The sequence below is a fragment of the Talpa occidentalis genome, unplaced genomic scaffold (genome assembly GCF_014898055.3).
Source record: "Talpa occidentalis isolate TD23 unplaced genomic scaffold, MPIMG_talOcc4v2.1 talOcc4.15, whole genome shotgun sequence".
NCBI classification, from domain to species: Eukaryota; Metazoa; Chordata; class Mammalia; order Eulipotyphla; family Talpidae; genus Talpa; species Talpa occidentalis.
In genome coordinates, this window is record NW_023601543.1 from 81,998,692 (window position 1) to 82,015,935 (window position 17,244).

The 17,244-nt window shown below is 48.1% G+C and overlaps 2 protein-coding genes and 1 long non-coding RNA gene across 3 annotated transcripts in view; 1 reads left to right on the plus strand and 2 right to left on the minus strand.

Moving 5' to 3' along the window:
• Positions 1-1,015: 1,015 nt before the first annotated feature.
• Positions 1,016-2,325, minus strand: LOC119246315 (RNA polymerase II subunit A C-terminal domain phosphatase SSU72-like). Its single transcript, XM_037512674.2, has one exon. It carries the CDS (start codon positions 2,255-2,257, stop codon positions 1,619-1,621), a length of 639 nt encoding a protein of 212 aa, XP_037368571.1. The 5' UTR covers positions 2,258-2,325; the 3' UTR covers positions 1,016-1,618.
• A 1,460-nt stretch (positions 2,326-3,785) lies between these two features.
• Positions 3,786-13,278, minus strand: LOC119246317 (uncharacterized). The gene is made up of 3 exons (XR_005125489.2): positions 12,908-13,278; positions 10,141-10,299; positions 3,786-4,968 (listed from the first exon to the last, which is right to left on the minus strand). It is a non-coding gene; the product is annotated as an uncharacterized LOC119246317 (long non-coding RNA).
• Positions 13,279-14,274: 996 nt separating this feature from the next.
• CLTRN (collectrin, amino acid transport regulator) overlaps positions 14,275-17,244 on the plus strand; it is a 37,503-nt gene continuing 34,533 nt past the window's right edge. The window contains exon 1 of the mRNA XM_054695829.1: positions 14,275-15,480. Within this exon, the coding sequence (XP_054551804.1) occupies positions 15,447-15,480 (34 nt within the window). The 5' untranslated portion in view covers positions 14,275-15,446. The remainder of the gene's footprint in view (positions 15,481-17,244) is intronic.

Sequence of the window (17,244 nt, forward strand, 5' to 3'; positions counted from 1 at the left end):
ATGTAATGTACACCATGACTACAGCAAACCACTGCTGTATGATATATAGGAAAGTTGTTTAGAGAGTAAATCTGTTTCCTTTTTTATTTTTTTTTAAAGATTTATTTATACACAGAAGAACTAGGGTGTAGGCCAGAGGTGTGAGGAGTAAGAGGATTCATCAGAGACAGAGTGGGGAGCAGAACAGGCAGACTGACTGAAATACACTGCTAAGGTGAGGACTGGGGGAGACAGGAGAGGTCTGCTGCTCCATATGTGGGTGAGCTCCCTGGCAGGGGATAAAGTGAGGCCATAGCAGTGGCAGTGCTGAGACTTAACCCTTAGGCCACCAAGAAGGCCCAATATATGTAAATTCTTTTTTAAAATGTCATTGTTCAGTCTTTATTTTTATTTTTTATTAAATTTGTTTATTTTCTTAACACTGTCGCTCATTTTGCGACAGTATTTAATTTCCTCTCCCACCGCCCATAGCACCCAGGATCCTCCACCATAATCCCTTGTGCTGTTCCCTCCCACCTCGACCCCTCCCCTCTCCCCACTCTGCCTCAGATCTTTGGTCAGGTCAATTATTTCTTAATAAAACTAGGAAAAAATTTAACTATTACTTTGGAATAAAGAGCTTTAGGGAGAAAAATGAAAGTTATATAGCAAAGTGACTAACATTTCACTGAGGATCAACCTCTGTCCATTCCCAACTTAATTTGCAAGAACTCCTAATATCTAAAACCAAGTTGCATGAAAATGAAAGATGCTCATCTTTAAAAAAATAGATACTCCCTATAGGAATTAAAAGAGGGGTTGAAGATACACATCTTTGAAGGATAACCGCTTGCTAAGATGTGTTTTTTTATAAACCAGCACCATCTATTTCCCAAACTATTCCACATCTAAAAAAATTATTTATATTGAGGTAACCCTGGTTTGTAACCGTCCACTGTGGGCCACTGGGCCTACACCCCCCTTAGCCGCAGCACCCATTGAATGGAAAAATTGCAAGTTCCTTCGAAATAAGGCACAGTCCCCGGTAAGGGGGGGCGGGGGAAGAACACACAGGGAAAGTCACGCAGGTATGGAAGCGATGTCCAATAAACCAGTTTTTGTCGGGTTTTTTTTTTTGTCATTAAATAAAAATTTAAGGAAGTTATTTTTGAAGATGTAAAAACTTTATTAAGATTGACCAACTGCGCAACATCCAATTCGGAAGTAGACATGCACCACAAACGCGGCATACATGGCATGTTGCAGATGACTTCATGAGCGCTCAGTCCGGACAGTCCTGCAGTTTGAAACCGCAACAGGTGACACGGTGGTAAAACTGCTGTTAGATTTGGTTTTAAGTCCCAGTGTCCTTTCTGAGAGACTCCATCTCGGAGCTGTCCTTTTTTTTTTTTTTTTTTTTTTTAACAGTTCATCACACGGAAAATATAACCGAGCGGGATAGAAAATTTTCAGTCTGGGGTTTCGCAGTATCTTAATCAACATGCAAACAGCTCATCGGGTGAAAGCACTGTCCACCAGCACACTACCTACAGAACAAGCAGGTGGGGGGAGGGGCAAGAAACAGTCTCAAGCCAATGAGGTTCCAAAGATGGCGCGCGGGAGCGCCCGGCGGGGCCACTCAGTAGAAGCAGACGGTGTGCAGGAAATCCCTGCCGCTCTTCTCCTCGAACTCCTGCAGCACCTCGTCGATGTCGTTCTCCATGTCTTCCATGAGCTGGATGCACTGGCAGAGCTCGGAGATGAGGAAGGCTCCCAGGGTCGCCTCTTCCAGGCTGTCCGGGATGTCCACGTTGATGACGTGCACCGGCTGGAAGGTCACCTGCTCTCTGGAGTTGAGGTCTTCCACCACAAGGTCGTACACTCTCTCCTCACAGGTGATGATCAGATCGAATGGATCCCTGCAATTCTGGAACCTCTCCGGTCGAGGCTTGATGCGCTTGTTGCGGTCCAGCATATGCAGAATGCCGTTCTGCGTGTAGAGAGCCCGATCTTTGCGCAGGAGATCCGTGTACATCTGGTCATACGTGGTTTTGAAGTCGTACACGTTCGGCTTGTCAGGCGCCGGGCCGGGAAGCTTCACATGGCTGCCGGTTCCGAAGGAGCGGACGTTGAAGCCCCGCTTGCTCAGGATGTTGTGCGCCTCCATGCTGCGGTTCTGGTTGCTGGAGCACACCACGGCCAGCCGCAGCGGGCAGGTCGGCATGGCGGCGGCCAGGGCCCGGGGACTCGGGAATCTGGGTCCCCTGAAGTCAGCCATGTTGCTTCGACAAGGCTAAGATGGCGATAGTGGCGTCCGACAGTGGCGCCCGGAAGTCGCGGTGCCCCTCAGACGTTCTTCCGGCGACCGGTGCGTGCGAGGGGGCGCAGGTCCACGCACACGCAGGTCAGTGCCGGGGACGCCTGCGCTCTGGCTTGAGAGCCGGCGGGGGGGACCATGTTCTTGTTTTCGCCTATTGAAAATTCTTTTTTAAAATAAGATTTGTTTATTTATGCACACAAGAACTGGGGTACAGGCCAGAGGTGTGGGAGTGGGGGGTGAGAGGATTCACCAGAGACAGAGCGGGGAGCAGAACAGGCAGATGGACTGAAATACACTGCTGAGGGGAGCAGCGGGCGGCAGGAGAGGACTGCTGTGCCATGTGGGACCCTCGCTGGCGGCCGGGATCGAACCAGCACTGCAGAGGCTGCGGGCAGCTTCTGCAGCGCGGCGCTCGACCACCTGCGCCACCGGGGAAGCCCTGAAAATTCTATTAGAATTCCCTAATAGAAAAAATTCTATTAGGGAATTCTAGTAGAATTCTTAAAAACACTAATTCTAAAAAAATTCTACTAGAATTCTAAAAAATTCTAACAGCATTCTGTTAGAATTCTAAAAAATTCTAATAGAATTATTCTATAAGAATTTTCAGGTCGTGAGGAGAACTTCTATTGCCTTCTGCGTTTCTGTATTTCCCCACGAATCACTCCTGCGCTGTCAGTCACAAACTTTCTGGTGTCACCATCGACCCCGCCCTTACCACACACACTCGACGGTTGACTTGGCCGCCGCCTCACGTGAAGAAACTTAATTTTTCTTGTCATTGTCAGTTTTCACGTAGCCTCCTCCCATCTCACTTGGATTCACCTGACCTTGTGGTCCTGCTGCCGTGCCTGCGTTCATCTAAACAAATTAACCGACCCATTAGATGAAGTCGCGTTATGCCACTTCCTTGCTTACAGACAGCCAGTGTTTAATGTGCCTGCCTTCCATGCTGGACATTCTTCCTGCCTCTCACTGACCCGCGTTCTGCATTCCTGCCACTTTGTTTTTCGGCCATTTTTGGAACAACTGCTTTTGCACACGTTTTTCCATTTTCTGGTATGCCCTTCTCTATCTTCTTGGCAAATTCCTTTTCACCCTTCAATATCCAATGCAAATGTCCCCTCCTTAGTGAAATCATCAGACTCCTAAGAGTGGTGCATGCCACACCCTCCTCTTGGTCCTACAGTACTTTTAAAACCCCCTTCCAAATCATACTTGCTTTAAATCCTAATTTTGTGTGTGCTTCTCTCAGACTATGAACTCTGTGAGATCAGGAATCAGGTGAGCATCACCTACACTTAATGCAGTGCCTAGGAAGCGGTAGGCAAATGTCGAATACATAAATCAACGAATGACAAAATATGTGCATCTTATTAGGGGACCAAAAATGTAAAATGTCTTTTTTTTTTTTTAAGATTTATTTATGTATACAAGAACCAGGTACGGGCCAAAGATGTGGGGGCGGGGGGGTGAGAGGATTCACCAGAGACAGAGTGGGGAGCTGAACAGGCAGATGTACTGAAATACACTGCTGAGGGGAGCAGCGGGGGAGACAGGAGACATCTACTGTACCTGTGGGTAGCTCCCTGGCTGAGGATCAAACTCTGGCTGCAGTGGCTGCGGACAGCTTCGTACATTGTGTCTTAACCCCTTGCACCACAAGGGAGACCCTAAAATGTCTTTTTCTTAGTGAAATATCCCTTTGTTCTATATTCCATGTTTATCATTTACATCTGACTATATAATACTACTATTGTACAGAAGTCATTTTTAAAGTCACCAAGCAGAAGACTAGCACAGATTGAACACAAACAAAAAATTTTCCAGGTAAAACTTTAATTACATGCCCTATTTTCTTTAGCAATTACAGAATCTATACATACAGTATAGATATTAATAGAAAATGCTAACATACTAGAAGGAAACATGCATTAAAAAGAGAAGGGACATTTTTCATACAATCAAAAAGAACACTGATGATCCAGCTTCTGGGCACACAGCCAAAGGAATTGAAAACAGCATGTTGAAAATACACATGTACATCCATGCTCATAGTAGCATTTTTCACAATAGCCGAAAGTGGTAGCAATTCAAGTGACTGCTAAATTTTATTCAAAAAAAGTGGTCTGTGCATACAATGATGTTAATTGGTCTTAGGAAGGAAAGACATTCATGGATGAACTTTGAGGGTATTATGCTAACTGAAACCACCCAGTCATAAAAGGACAGATACTGTATGATTCCACTTACATGAGGTACCCAGTAGTCAAATTCATAGAGACAGAAAGTAAAATGATCATTGCCACAGCCTGGCAGGGGGGTGTGGGGAAGGAAGGGGCAGGGAGGGAAATTGGGAACTACTGTTTAATGGCCAAATAGTTTTAGTTTGCAAGATGGAGAAGAGTTCTGGAGACAGATGAGCTGATGGGGTCAGTGTCATGGTCTGTGCTGATTACAACCATCCCTTTCACCCGAGGTGAGACCACCAGGCTGCCTTTCACCTGATTTAGCTGAAGAATCTTCAAATTCCACGAGGAAAGAATACCTGTTATTCCAGACGTGGAGGCAGGTGGCTGGATCGTAGACATTGTCCCTCCACCGGATGTTGATGGGTGATTGGCGATCGCCCTCCGGAACCAGGTCCATGCTCTCCAAGAGTGGGTGCACTGGGAGAAAGCACAGTGGGGTTGTCATCATGAGGTCCCCTTTCTAGGCTCACACACCTGGCACTTGGGATTGTGGAGAGTCGGTTGCAGCTCAGGGAGCCTGAAAGTCTTAGGAGTCGGCCAGTTAGGGCTGTCACCACTGACCAACAAGGAGGACTGGGCAGGTCATGCACCCCGCAGAGCCGTGGCCTTTTGCCACCCCGCAAGACTGCTTGAGCAGTCATGCGGTCTGACCTGGATAGAATATTAGCATCCAAGCCCACAACCTCCATTTGTCCCATGAATAACTATGGACATTATGTATCCAGAGCACATTCCCAATTGTCCCACATGGACCCTGATGGCATCAAGGACGCCGACTCTAATTGAGTCAAGTACCAGGTCCTGTGCAAGTCCCTGACAAATCTCAGTGGACTTCCTGACAACAGATAGACCTATTAAGACTTACACCCATATATAGAATTTGGGGTGCTCCAGTTCTCGGCCCTGTAGAAGCACCATGGAAGGTAGAAGTGAAAGCAATAAGGAAACCAGGAGGACTGTACTTGAGATACATCATCATCCACGGCCCCTCATGCCTCTGCCAAGAATGAGTGTTAAGGACAGGAGAAAGCGACAAGGTAGCTGCTATCCAGAAACCCCTTCAGTGCATAGCAGGATCACTGACACTCTCTGTTCATATAAACTAGAAACTTGCCTCTGGTTTTCTCTCATAAAGGAGAATTCCTCTTGCTTGTCTGGAGAAACAAGGCAGAAAATTCAAAATCCTAGCCCCAGGTTGCCTTTTTTTTTTTTTTTTTTTTTTTTTTAAGGGTAAGGGGAGGTATAAAAGTGATGCAGTCAAAGTGCTTTCCTGACTCAGTGGGCCTCAGCAGATGGCGCTACTCATCCCCAGAGGACATCTGGCAGTGTGCAGGCCATTCTGGGTTGAGGAGGGTGCCACTGATACCTAGGGGGTAGAGGCTAGGCATGCAGGCGAGCATCTTACAATGCATAGCATTACCTGGTGTTCTTCGCCAATTCAGAGTCTTTTTTTCTTTTTTGTTTTAATTTCTTCTGATAACACAGTACTGGAGCGAGTGGGACCTAATCTTTGTTTTCATTTATTTCTCTTAGTATAAAATAGTATGTTCCTTAAAGAACAAGAATTTTCTGTTGTAGAAACCTAAAACAGAGCATGCATTTGGACTGGTATAATATATCAATATTACAATTGATTTCGAATTCAAACTCCCAGAAAATCCTAGAACAGTCCCAATTCCATCTTAAAGATGCCTGCTACAAAGAGACTTCACATCCTCCGCTGAGATACTCAGTGGCTGAGAATGGAGAAGTCACATTTTTCAAAACCCATTCATGAGGATCTTCTGGAAAGACTTGGGGCGAGTGGAATCACTCTTAACCGCCCCCCTCCACTTCATTCAGAAAATGCCCAGACTCTGTTCTTACACGCATGCAAATACCAGCCCAAGAAAACCGGCCCATTCCTTTATTTGCTCTTCTATGACCATAAAGCACCTTTTTTTCTGATCGAAGTGACACTGCATTCAGGTCCGCATCATTAAAACGCTCCATGTATCTACACTGCATTAAGGTCACCACTACAAGTCCAGTTCTTGGTGTTGTGCATTCAGCGGCCAGCTTTTCTTCTCCCACCACCTCCTCCTCTAGGAATCCCAGGTCGCTGTCCCCTTAGTAAAGCCAGCCTGACACCCAGGGCTTGTTTTGCTGAAGATAAATTCACTTTTTTGGCCCCTAATCCTCCCCACCCTTGCCTCCATTTGAACAAAAATACAGATTGAAATAATTTCGTAGTTGCTCCGTACCTTCAGCCTTTTCTGTTCTGTCCTGAGATGTGCTATTTCCCTCATCTGGTTGAAGACCATCCCTTTGGGCCTAGGGCTAGTGCAACAGGGCACTCAGGGACCCTGTGTATGAGTTTGCTGCAATTTTTTCTCAGCTGTAAGATGCTTTGATGCTAGCTTAACCACGGCACATGCACACACTACACAGTCATCAGAGCTGTCACCCACATTTCCTGGTAGTCAGTTCCAGGGTTACTGGTTAGCCTAAGTGGCTGGAGATACTTTTAGAGGCCCTGATAAGGCTCTAAGAGGCCCTGTATGTCTTAAGGTTATTTGAATGTTAATGAAAGACTCAGCCTGGGGCATCCTGAGTTTAAGACTACCAGGGACTTAGCCCGGTTCCTGGTGAAGATGGTGAACCGCAAAACAAGCTTTTCAGTGCTATTGTGTCTTCCACATTAATTGGAGAAATAATAGAACAATTTGCACACATCAGTTATGATACGGATCAGTCCAATCAAACACAATTTCTCTGATGGTGGAAATTTCCAATATAGCAAGAATTAGCCACACATGCCCACTGAATTTACATGTGTAGGCTTTATGAGGCACCTTTCTATTCCACTTTGTCCTCAAGAGAAATGTTTGTTTTCCTTCAAAAAGGGGATCATGAAGGTAATAATCGTTGGATTAATAAGAAATCTGTAGCATTTCCATTCTAGTTGCTACACTAAGAGACAGATTTCATTTTGATCTTTGGTAGTAAAAGGGTTTTATTTTTATCTTATTGTATTACAAATCCCCAAAGGTAGGACTGTCAGCAGTTACCGACTGCTATTTGAGAGAACAGTAAACAGCAAAATATTGAGTTGACAGCCAATGGTTTCCAGGAAACTACTTTGTGGAGGGGAGTGAAAGTAGTAGAGCACAGGGCCCCAGTGAAGTGCTGCTTTCAGAATTTGCCCTCACCTCCTCCTACATTTACTCCTCATTCTGCTCTACCTGATCTTAAAAATGGTCACACTAAAACATGAGGGAGCTACTGCGTGGATGATAACGAGGAGAGCAGTACCAGAAGTAGCTCCAATGCTGAATCCTCACTGTGTGGCAGTAGACTTTCAGCTAAGGACTTCCCTTGAGCCCATGCTATCTTCTGTAACTCTCAACAATCTGGGGCCATTCTTGGTGACATTCTGGTCGTTCTGGGGTATTGGGCTTCCAGAAATGACGAGTGTTGTCTTTATGACAAAAGAGATGAAGGACCGGGATTCTGAACAAGACATGCTCAGTGGCCCTGGGGCACCAAGACTATAATATTCTCCTAGGTGAAGCAGGTGTTACACTGTCAAACCAAAATCAAATGGTGACTCCCATCTGTTTCTCCTGTGGCTTAAACAGAAGAACATGGCATGATGTGGGAAACAACAAGGCAAGAAGACCCACTTCTGCAGACCACTGCTTTGTGGGCTTTTTTTTTTTTGGCTAAAGTAAAAGCAGTCAGCTATCTGAAAGATACAACCTAATGGACTTTAGAAGGTTAACTTTCATCCTTCTGTTCGTAAAAAGCAAATAAATAAAAATACTAGGAAAACTCCCACACTCACGTAAAACGTTAGTGACTAAATAAATGTGGCTATTTTTTCCCCCCATTTTAAGTCTTAGTAGGCAAAGTGCCCGTGTTGAGAATAAGCCAGTCCAGGTAGGACGTGGGCCTGCTGGGAGGAAGCCACACCCAGCAACCAGATATTATGACTCAGGCGGGCTCATTTTAGTGAGAACACAGTTAACACCAGAGAAAACAAAATCAACTTATAATACAAATATATTTGTGGGGCAGTTTCAAAGCAGTGCTGTTACTAGAGCAGCATTACTAATAACCTCCTTTTTTATGTGCAGACAGGGCCAAAGAGAATAAACCTAAGGAGGAAAAGTTGAGAAACCCAGAATCTTGAAGCCAGTCAATATTTGAGAACTCTGTCTTACTTCGTTTGACTAGTGGGAAATACATAAAATTCATCACAGCCAGCAGAATAAACTCATCCTGCCACCAACTGTCTCCTCTCCTCTCAGTGGTTCTCTGCCAGGGTTATTTTGGCCCCCAAGGGACATGTAGGAGTTATCTTGAGTAATCTAGGGGTTCATTCGACATCTACAGAGCACAGTACAGCCCCCAACCTATCCCATGTGAGCAGAGCCCCGGTGAAGAATCCCTGCGTCACGGGGAAGGGGTGGTAACTTGTATTTCAGGAGGGGGACAAGATGCCAGAGCATTCAGGGAAGGTCAGCGCATGCTCAGGAGGCTAGTCAGCTAAAAGCAACTCTGCATGGAGCTACTCATCTGCTTACAAACACGCAAATTCCAGAACATTCCAGTTCATAGAAATAATTCACAGTATGTAGATCAACCTTAGTGAAAAGACGATTGCTAACAAAAGACAATAAAGAACACGTTCCAGAGTAATTCAAGCCGGACATCTCCCTTGTCCATTTCTGTGTCACATCATTTCAACAAGTTAAAACTGGGCAAGACAAGAACCCACCAAACCTCACTGTGATCATTTCACACTGCACTCCTTATGACGGAGGACAAGAATAGAAAGACTGGAAAGGAGGTGCCCCAAGACCAGAACCTGACGCACAAGGAGGTGGGGGTAGAGGAAAATAACATGACCATTAACCCAGCTACAGAGGTTATGACCCTTAGGCACCAGTGCCTTATCATAAGGCATAGGAACCAAGCAGGATCAGACTGCTATAGGGAGTGGAACACAGACCTGAGGGTAAAGATATAGCGATTGGGCCCACCCTGGATCTTCACTCCCCACCCTGGAATCTCTGATCCCTTCCTGGTTTTGCATAGTTGTCCAAAATTAGCAAAAATCTAACAATCTCACCACTTGCAAAGATGAGCCCCTCCCCACCAAAAGAAGAGAATAAAACCTCACACTGCCCCCACTAAGGGGCAGCTCTTCCTGCCTGCTAGTGTCTATGCAAGTATCTTTTACTGTCCTAGCCCTTTACTAATAAACCTGCCCTTTAAATATAACTACCATCTCTGCCTTGTGGAGAAACTCGCCGCGTGCCGCTCAAACGGAGCTCTGGTGAAACTTTTCCCAGAGTGAACCCAAGGACCCCCCAACTCGAAAAACCACATCACTTAGACTTATGTCACAAATCAATTATATCTCATTAAAGCTGGAAAAGAGAAGTACCCACATTTATTTTAGAAGACAAATAGACACAAGTACCTATACTCCCAGTCAAGGTCGACAATCCCACTCTGATATGCCACAGACACCACAGTCACAAACACTTAACACAGCTGATTGCTATGAAACAACTCACTCTAAGTCCACAGTGTACTCACAGGCTAGGTCCCAGTCTCCAGCATGGAGCTCTGGATCTGGAATCTCCTCCACAGTGACTTGGATGGATCCACTTGAAATGACTCTCAGGCTCTTTGTCACCTTCACCTGTAGCTTGAAATCTTGATCAGTTCCCAAATAACTTGAAGGAAACTAATCACCTAGAGGCAGGAAAAGGACAGAGGAAAAGACCAAACCACAGAGATTAAGATAGTGTGGTCCCATGAGCAGGACAGTAACACTGAGACCATTAACCATTAGTAGGTATTTGGGGGGGTGGGGATGGGGTGAGTCCCTAGCTTAGCCACTACAGTGCTTCAGACTCACTGGTCACCCCCAGGATGAGACTCTTGCTTCACTCCCACCTACTTTGAGCCATCTTAAAGGGGACAGACAGGAAGTTCACGATTCCACAGGGGCTCCTCACCTCCAGGCCTACCTCTCTATCTGGGGTCTTCAAGCCAGTGTACTAGCTTATAATAACGGACGACAGCCTGGGAGGCTTAAAGAACAGAAATTCACTGTCTCAATTCTGAAGGCTATAGATGGCAGAGACTAGGAAGCAGCAGGATTTCCTTCTGAAATTTGGGGGTTGGGAGGTGGTCAATTTTATGTGTCAATCTGCCTAAGCAGATGCCCAGGGGACACAGCGGAGGATGGAGCTGGATGGAGATTTGAGGTTAATTCAGGGAATATGAATTTCCGTGAGGTTGGATAGCTTTCAGATGTTATTCCATCTGCAAAGGATGAAGCATGGAGAGTTTCTGATGGCTGTCACACAACATGGATGGGAGTGGAGCAGGCAAAGTCAATGACCAGAGGATCCTTTCAACCATCATTCAATCCATCACTCTTATTCATTCATCGACATAATCAAATACCTAGTAAGTATCAGACACTGTTATAGGCTCATCAGAAACAAAACAAAGGCCCTATCCTTACAGAGCTTACACTGCAGTAGGAGACAATGAAGAACAAGCATATAAATGGGCAAATTATGGCGAAAATGAAAATATTTTCAGGGAAAAATAGAGCAACTTTCAGTGCTTTATACACTTTCCTATTGAAAGGGCCATGCAGAAGGCCGGAATGCAAAAGTCTACCAGGAAGCCCACTTGGGGGGCAGGAATGCGGATACCTGCCTGGAGGACTCTGACAATGAGCCTCCCCCCTCCCGCTACGTGTCTCTTCTCAGACTAAGAACCTCTACCTGCCCCAGGAACCTTTTCGCGCCCTACAAAGTTTTCCCGCCAAAGGAGCCCAACTTCCCACCTGACCTCTCCTCACCCTATAAAACCCAGCCTCCCCCTAACAACGCGCGGCTTCACTGACTCCCACCTTGGGTGTGTGAGGTCCGCCCGGGGAGCAATAAACTTTCCCTTCCTTTGAGAAATTTAGCCTGGCTCTCCTTTTCTTCACTGCGCCGAACCTTTCACCTATCAGTATTTGTCCTTGGATTTTACTTTAAGGCTCTTCATGTATTGTTTTGTAGATTTAAGAATATATAAAGAAAGGATTCTAAAAAGCTTAAAATCATTCATAAATCATGTGCTTATTAAATGCCTTGGCTCAAATTATGACTGAATGAACTATTTATATGTATGTGAAACAGTTCTTTTAAAATGCACCCTCTAAAAGTTACAATTACTTTGACCCCCCCCACAAGTTTCCTCACCTGTTGAAATGGAAAGGAATCCAGCCTTTGCAATTCTTTGAAATTTAAATGAGGAGGTGAAGTGTGTGTCATGACTTAGAAAGCAACTAACAGCCTCTGCAGCCAATGAAAGGAAATGCTTTTCCTCTTTAAGATTTCCTGCTATTCATAGTCAATGAAAATTCCCCAATTCATATTGCGTTTCAACTGAGTGGGGGCAGCCTTTTGTCAGGCTCCAGGCACACTAGGGGAGATATGTGTAGTCACAGGAATAGCACCCTTACTGTTTTTGGTATTTGGGTGACTTTCATTCCAGGTGCTGTACTTTACAATCTGAGGAAAGGAAAAAGCCTTAGTAAATGGAAAGGTTTTCATTCCCCAAACAGTCAAGAACAGCGTGGTTCTTTACCAGGACCGAAAGGGGTGGGTGTGAAGGGTGAACGTTCGATCTCTGTGGTCTCCAGTGGAGGCAGAAAACAGTATCAGTTTTAAGGAACTTGCAGCAGTTCATGGGTGCCATCATCGCTGCCTCGCTCACCAGAGATTTCTAACTTCTCTCCAAACGCCAGCAAGGCTTTTAAACAGCAGAAATGGAGATAGATTGTCAACCAAGGAAGAAGGGGAAGCAAAAAGCAAAGTGGTTTTCAGTGACTGAAAAGAGAATGAATTTTACCCCAATTAGGGTATACACATTTCTGTCATCTCTCCGTAATTTGTCACTTTCTCAGCAAAAATGAAGGAGGGGGAATTACACTAATAACAACGAGTTTTTAAGCAGCTTCCGAGGAACAGCTATTAACTCATGCTACAAAGAATCGCAATCACCAACAACTTCTGAATTTCGCAGTTTCACTCGTCCAGCTCCAGGACAGGATACGAAAGAAAAGGGATAGGACTTGAGGAGTAGAGAAGGTTGGGATTTGTCCACATGGCACAGTTAGGCTGTAGCTTCCCTGCCCTGGGGCTGGCTATGAATGTGTCATTGCAGTTGTGAATGAGTGAAAGCTTGCTGTACCTCGGTTTCTGGAATGGACTGAATCTTCAAGGTGTGTAAGTGTCTGACGACCCTCACAGTGGAGGAACAGTGTTAGAGCGGGGAAGGGGCGATTCCCTACCTCCTTTTTTCAGAGAAGCCCGCCGGACCGCGGCCATTCGCGGGGCCAAATGCTGTCTCAGCTCCGGGACCCACCGCAACGCACGTTCGCGCGCGAGGGGATCCCTCTCCTTTCTGGCAGATTACGTTCCTCCTCTGTGCACGCTCCACAAGCCGGCAGATCGTACCCATGTTTCCCTAAACGCAAACCGCTGTCCTGGCATGGGAACACGAGTCTCCTGTGCGCGGCCATCTTGTCCACGTCCCTTACGTATAGCCACGCCCCTCACGCCGGATACGTCACTCGCTGACACCCGCCACGCCCCAGTCCGTCCAGCCCGCGTCCCTGTAAGCTTTAAGTCCCGCCCTGGACACGCTCCCCGCGCCGGAGCCTGCACGAGCTCTCTGTCCAGCCAGGAGCCCGGGGCCGCAGCTCTTCGCCCTGGCTACACCTCCGCTGCTTCCGGGCAGCCCGGCGCCCGCGCGCTAACCCGGCCCCGCCCCGCCCCAGCCTCCTCGGAACAGGACCGTCTTTGCCCCGCCCCCCGCCCTCCGCCCCCCACACAGCCACGCCCACGCGCGCGCCGCGTCCCCACGTGCACGGCCCGCCCCCGCGCTCCGCCTCCCTCACGGCGTCTTCCCGCACGCCCGTGCGTCCCCGGCGCTGCCGTGCGGCTCCGCCTCCCCTCGCAGGCCCCGCCCCGAAGCCCCGCCCATCTCGCGCTTCACGGGCGCCCTGGCTCCTCCCTGTGGCGCCCGAGTGGCCGCCCTCCTCGCGCGCCTCCCGGGTGCCCCTGGCCTTGCTGCCCTCGCGGCTGAGTCCACGCTCAGCCAGGGCTCGGCCCTCCCGTAAGCTCGGCCGACCTTAGGGGGCCCTCCCGTGCGGCGCCGCCGCGCCCCGCAGCTCGGAGCCAGCCCGCCCTTTCAGCCCACGCCCCTCCCTCGCGAGGCCGCGCCGCCCTCTTCCCACGGGCCAGGCCCGCCCCGCCGGCCCGGCCTCCTGCCTCCACGCCCCTCGGCCCGGCCAATCCCTGCCGCCACGCGGCCCCGCCCCGGCTGCCGCGCCCGGGTTCCCAGGCCTCCCACTTTCGCTTCCCGGGGCGAGACGCCTCCCGCGCTCCCCCTGCTGGCGGAGCCTGGGCCTGCGCGCGCGGAGCCCGGCCGCGTCCCCAGCGTGGAGCCAGCCTCCAGGGGCCGCGTCGGAAAGCCACGTTCTTCCGGCCCGGACGCCGCGGCGCGAGCAGACACGGGCCACGGGACAACCAGGAGCCGAGGGCAATAGTGTTCCCTTGACCCCGCAGCCGCCCCTGCGCGCTCGGCCCTGCACGCAGTGAGCACACACCCCGCTGGCGTCCTCCCGTGACCCCCAGGCGCCCGGCGCCCCCCTGCTGTCCAGGGCCAGTGGAGACACCGCGCGCACCCCTCTGCTTGCAGCCCCCCCGCGCCGAGGTTACTCCATACATCCCCATTTACAGTTCCGGGGCCAAAGGAGCACGTGAAGGGGCTCACCAGCTCCCCGTGCCCGATCAGAAATCTCTGAAGGGACGCCCCTGGCCGGCGCAGGCTGCACCCAAGCCTCTAGTTAGCCTTGCGTTTGCAGAGCACGTGTCCCAGCGACAAGATACAGCGCCAGGAGTTTGCAGCCAAGTTGGATGGGACAGGGAAAGTCAAGAAAAGGGCCAGGGGATGGACTGAGAGGTGGACAAGGAAGTGCTGGTCTCTCTATCCAGTTGGAAGGAATATTTGGGGGCAGCCAACACAGGGAGCCATTTTCACAGCATCTTCTGCAGCCCCTTCCACAGTCGTTTTCTCAATGAATCAGCATGCAAAGTGAACTTTTTGCAGAGGGCGGTAGTTTCTCCCTCCTTGGCCAAGGTCTGCCACAAATGGCCGCAGGACAGGTTTTGTTTTTTTTTTTTGGCTCAACCGCTGCGCCACCAGGGGAGGCCCCGCGGGGCAGGTTTTAAATTAGTTTCCTTCACCTTCCATTTCGGCCTTGAAGGCGGTGGGAACATTCACAATATCAAGCTAGAAGGGACACAGGGAAAGAACAATTTTCAGCAGAACATTCTTAATAAGTTCAGCCTGACCTTGAGAAGGCTGTCTCATGTCTGGAAAATGTTTCAAGTGCCAGTCATTTTGGGCCTGAAAAAAATGAACCCATAGGAAATGGGACCCAGTGTGGCAGTGTATGTTGCTGCATTGACATTTCTGTCATGAGTGCTACCTCACTGTTTGCCACAAGGGTTTGAGACAGCTTTACAAGAGTAGACAGCACTGCAGAAAAGAAGTAGTGAATGGAACCACCCGCATGAAATGAGGGCAAGGCAGTGAATGATAGAAATGAACACTCAATCGCTTGCCACCGGGCTCTGAACAGTTGTCCAAGGTGGGCCACAGATCTGAGGCTCAGCTTCTGAATGCGCAAAGAGAGACACAGAGAACTACCATCATTTCAAGGATGTCCAGTGTTCATAACATAAAAACCAATCGGGACTTTTGTTTTTGAGAAGCATAGTTTTTCTTGATTTTTCTTCCCAGAGAAATCCTGGCTCCTCCTCATGATGATGCTGGAAACTACGCAGTGGGAAACAAGTAAGTGTCCTCGGGCAAGTGTCCTCGGGCGTTTCATGCAGACCCCCCTCAATAGCAGCTTGCTCTGCTCATAAACACAGCTCATTGCAACAGTTTTATGAGCTGCAGCTTGTGCTGATCGGCCGGGATCCCATGTTCTCGGCGATCTGGCTTTGTTCAGGGCAGCTTTTGATCATCGTTCCACATGATAGCAGGTTTCAACTGGCATGTCAACTGGTTGATTAACTGTGTTGGCACGTTTTGTGGCTGAGTCCAGGCTCAAAAGGGAAAAAGTTTTGTGGTCAATTGACCAGGCAGGATGGGTGAGTGGCTGTGAGCAAGAACCTGTCCCGCATCTCTGATTCGGAGGAACAGGGGTCTTGTATGCAGGTCTTTTAGGCAGTGCCACAGAACCACCCTTCTTACTGTGAGGCTTTTGATGATGTTCAGATAGTAGAAGGGTCAAGGCCATTGTTGCTGGTCAAAACTGAAGGGCAGAAACTCTGGTATGTCGCTTCATTCATGTGTTTTGTATATGCAGCAGAACGAGGGCAAGGTTCTGCCATGAAAAGTAGAGCACCTAATCTAAAAGGCAGATGGCGGGGTGGGGCCTCCACCCCTTTGCAGAGGCAGGCAAAAGCAGTACCTTGAGGCAGGGTTATACGTCAGTAGTAACGCTAACTGGCAGCCAAATAGAAGATGGAGAGAAAATAGTATCCTGTTGAGCGCAGGTGCAATAATTTTAGCCTAGAAAAACATGACTTGCCACAACCATGTGAAATTTCTTAATCTAGTACCTAGGCAACAGTGGAAAGAGTTAACCATCTAGAAGAAATGTAGCATGGCCTTGCCTTTATTACATGTGGCTGCTCATGAGTGAGTGTGCAGGGTGAGACACAGAGACAGGCACAAACACATTCTGTTAAATTCCCTTCTTAGGAATATAAAGTTGGCAGAATTACACACTCAGTTTGTCTGAATTAATCTTTATTTCTGAACAGTAGTAATTAACTTTTTCTGAACTAGAAAAATGTTAGCCTGTGGAAAATAAGACAAAGTTCATAATGGTGATGGCTGTTGATTAACCTGCAAAATTTGATGAGCCTTTGAATGTCCTAGCTTCAGATTTTTTTCTCACCTTAAAAAGGGCATAAGTTATGGGAGTGGAGAAAAAAATATTCCAAAGCGCAGGGTTCCATGTTTATTCAAGATACTGGAAGCTGTTTTTCTTTGGCTAGGAATGTACAAAAATGTTTGCAATGTACCTCATTTCCACAGTCTTGAGCTGCTTAAAATACCAGGTTATGATTCAAATACCAATTTATTAGAAATCCAAATATTTCTGGGCCTTGAGAAATGCAAAATTGAACCCAAAAGTCCCTGCCCTTCAGGAACTTGACATTTGTAGGACACAAAAGTAAATCATGGGGGCAGTAGTTCACACCTCCAAACGTAAACAAAACACCACAGGGAGCCTTGTGGACTGGACAAGGCTACTCCAAATAAAATCATAAACAAAAAAAAGGGAAGGTTTCTCAGAGGAAGTGGCCATGGAGGCAGACTTGGAACAACAACTAAGACGTTTATAGGTGCTCAAATTAAATAGCTTGAGCCGAACCCACAGGTAGGCCAGAGGCAGGAAAGGGCCCACTGAGGGACTAGCTGGCCAGTGGCTCAGGGGAAGGCGGGAAGGAGGCGTCAGAGTAGATGCTTCTGAGAAGCCTCCGCTGGCTTCAGATCTTCCAGGCCTAAGAGCTGCACTTCCCTGACATTGGCCCTGGGGTG

What these genes read in the sequence shown, in the direction of transcription:
- LOC119246315 (XM_037512674.2), bottom strand. Translation starts at nt 2,257, where the DNA reads ATGGCTGACTTCAGGGGACCCAGATTCCCGAGTCCCCGGGCCCTGGCC.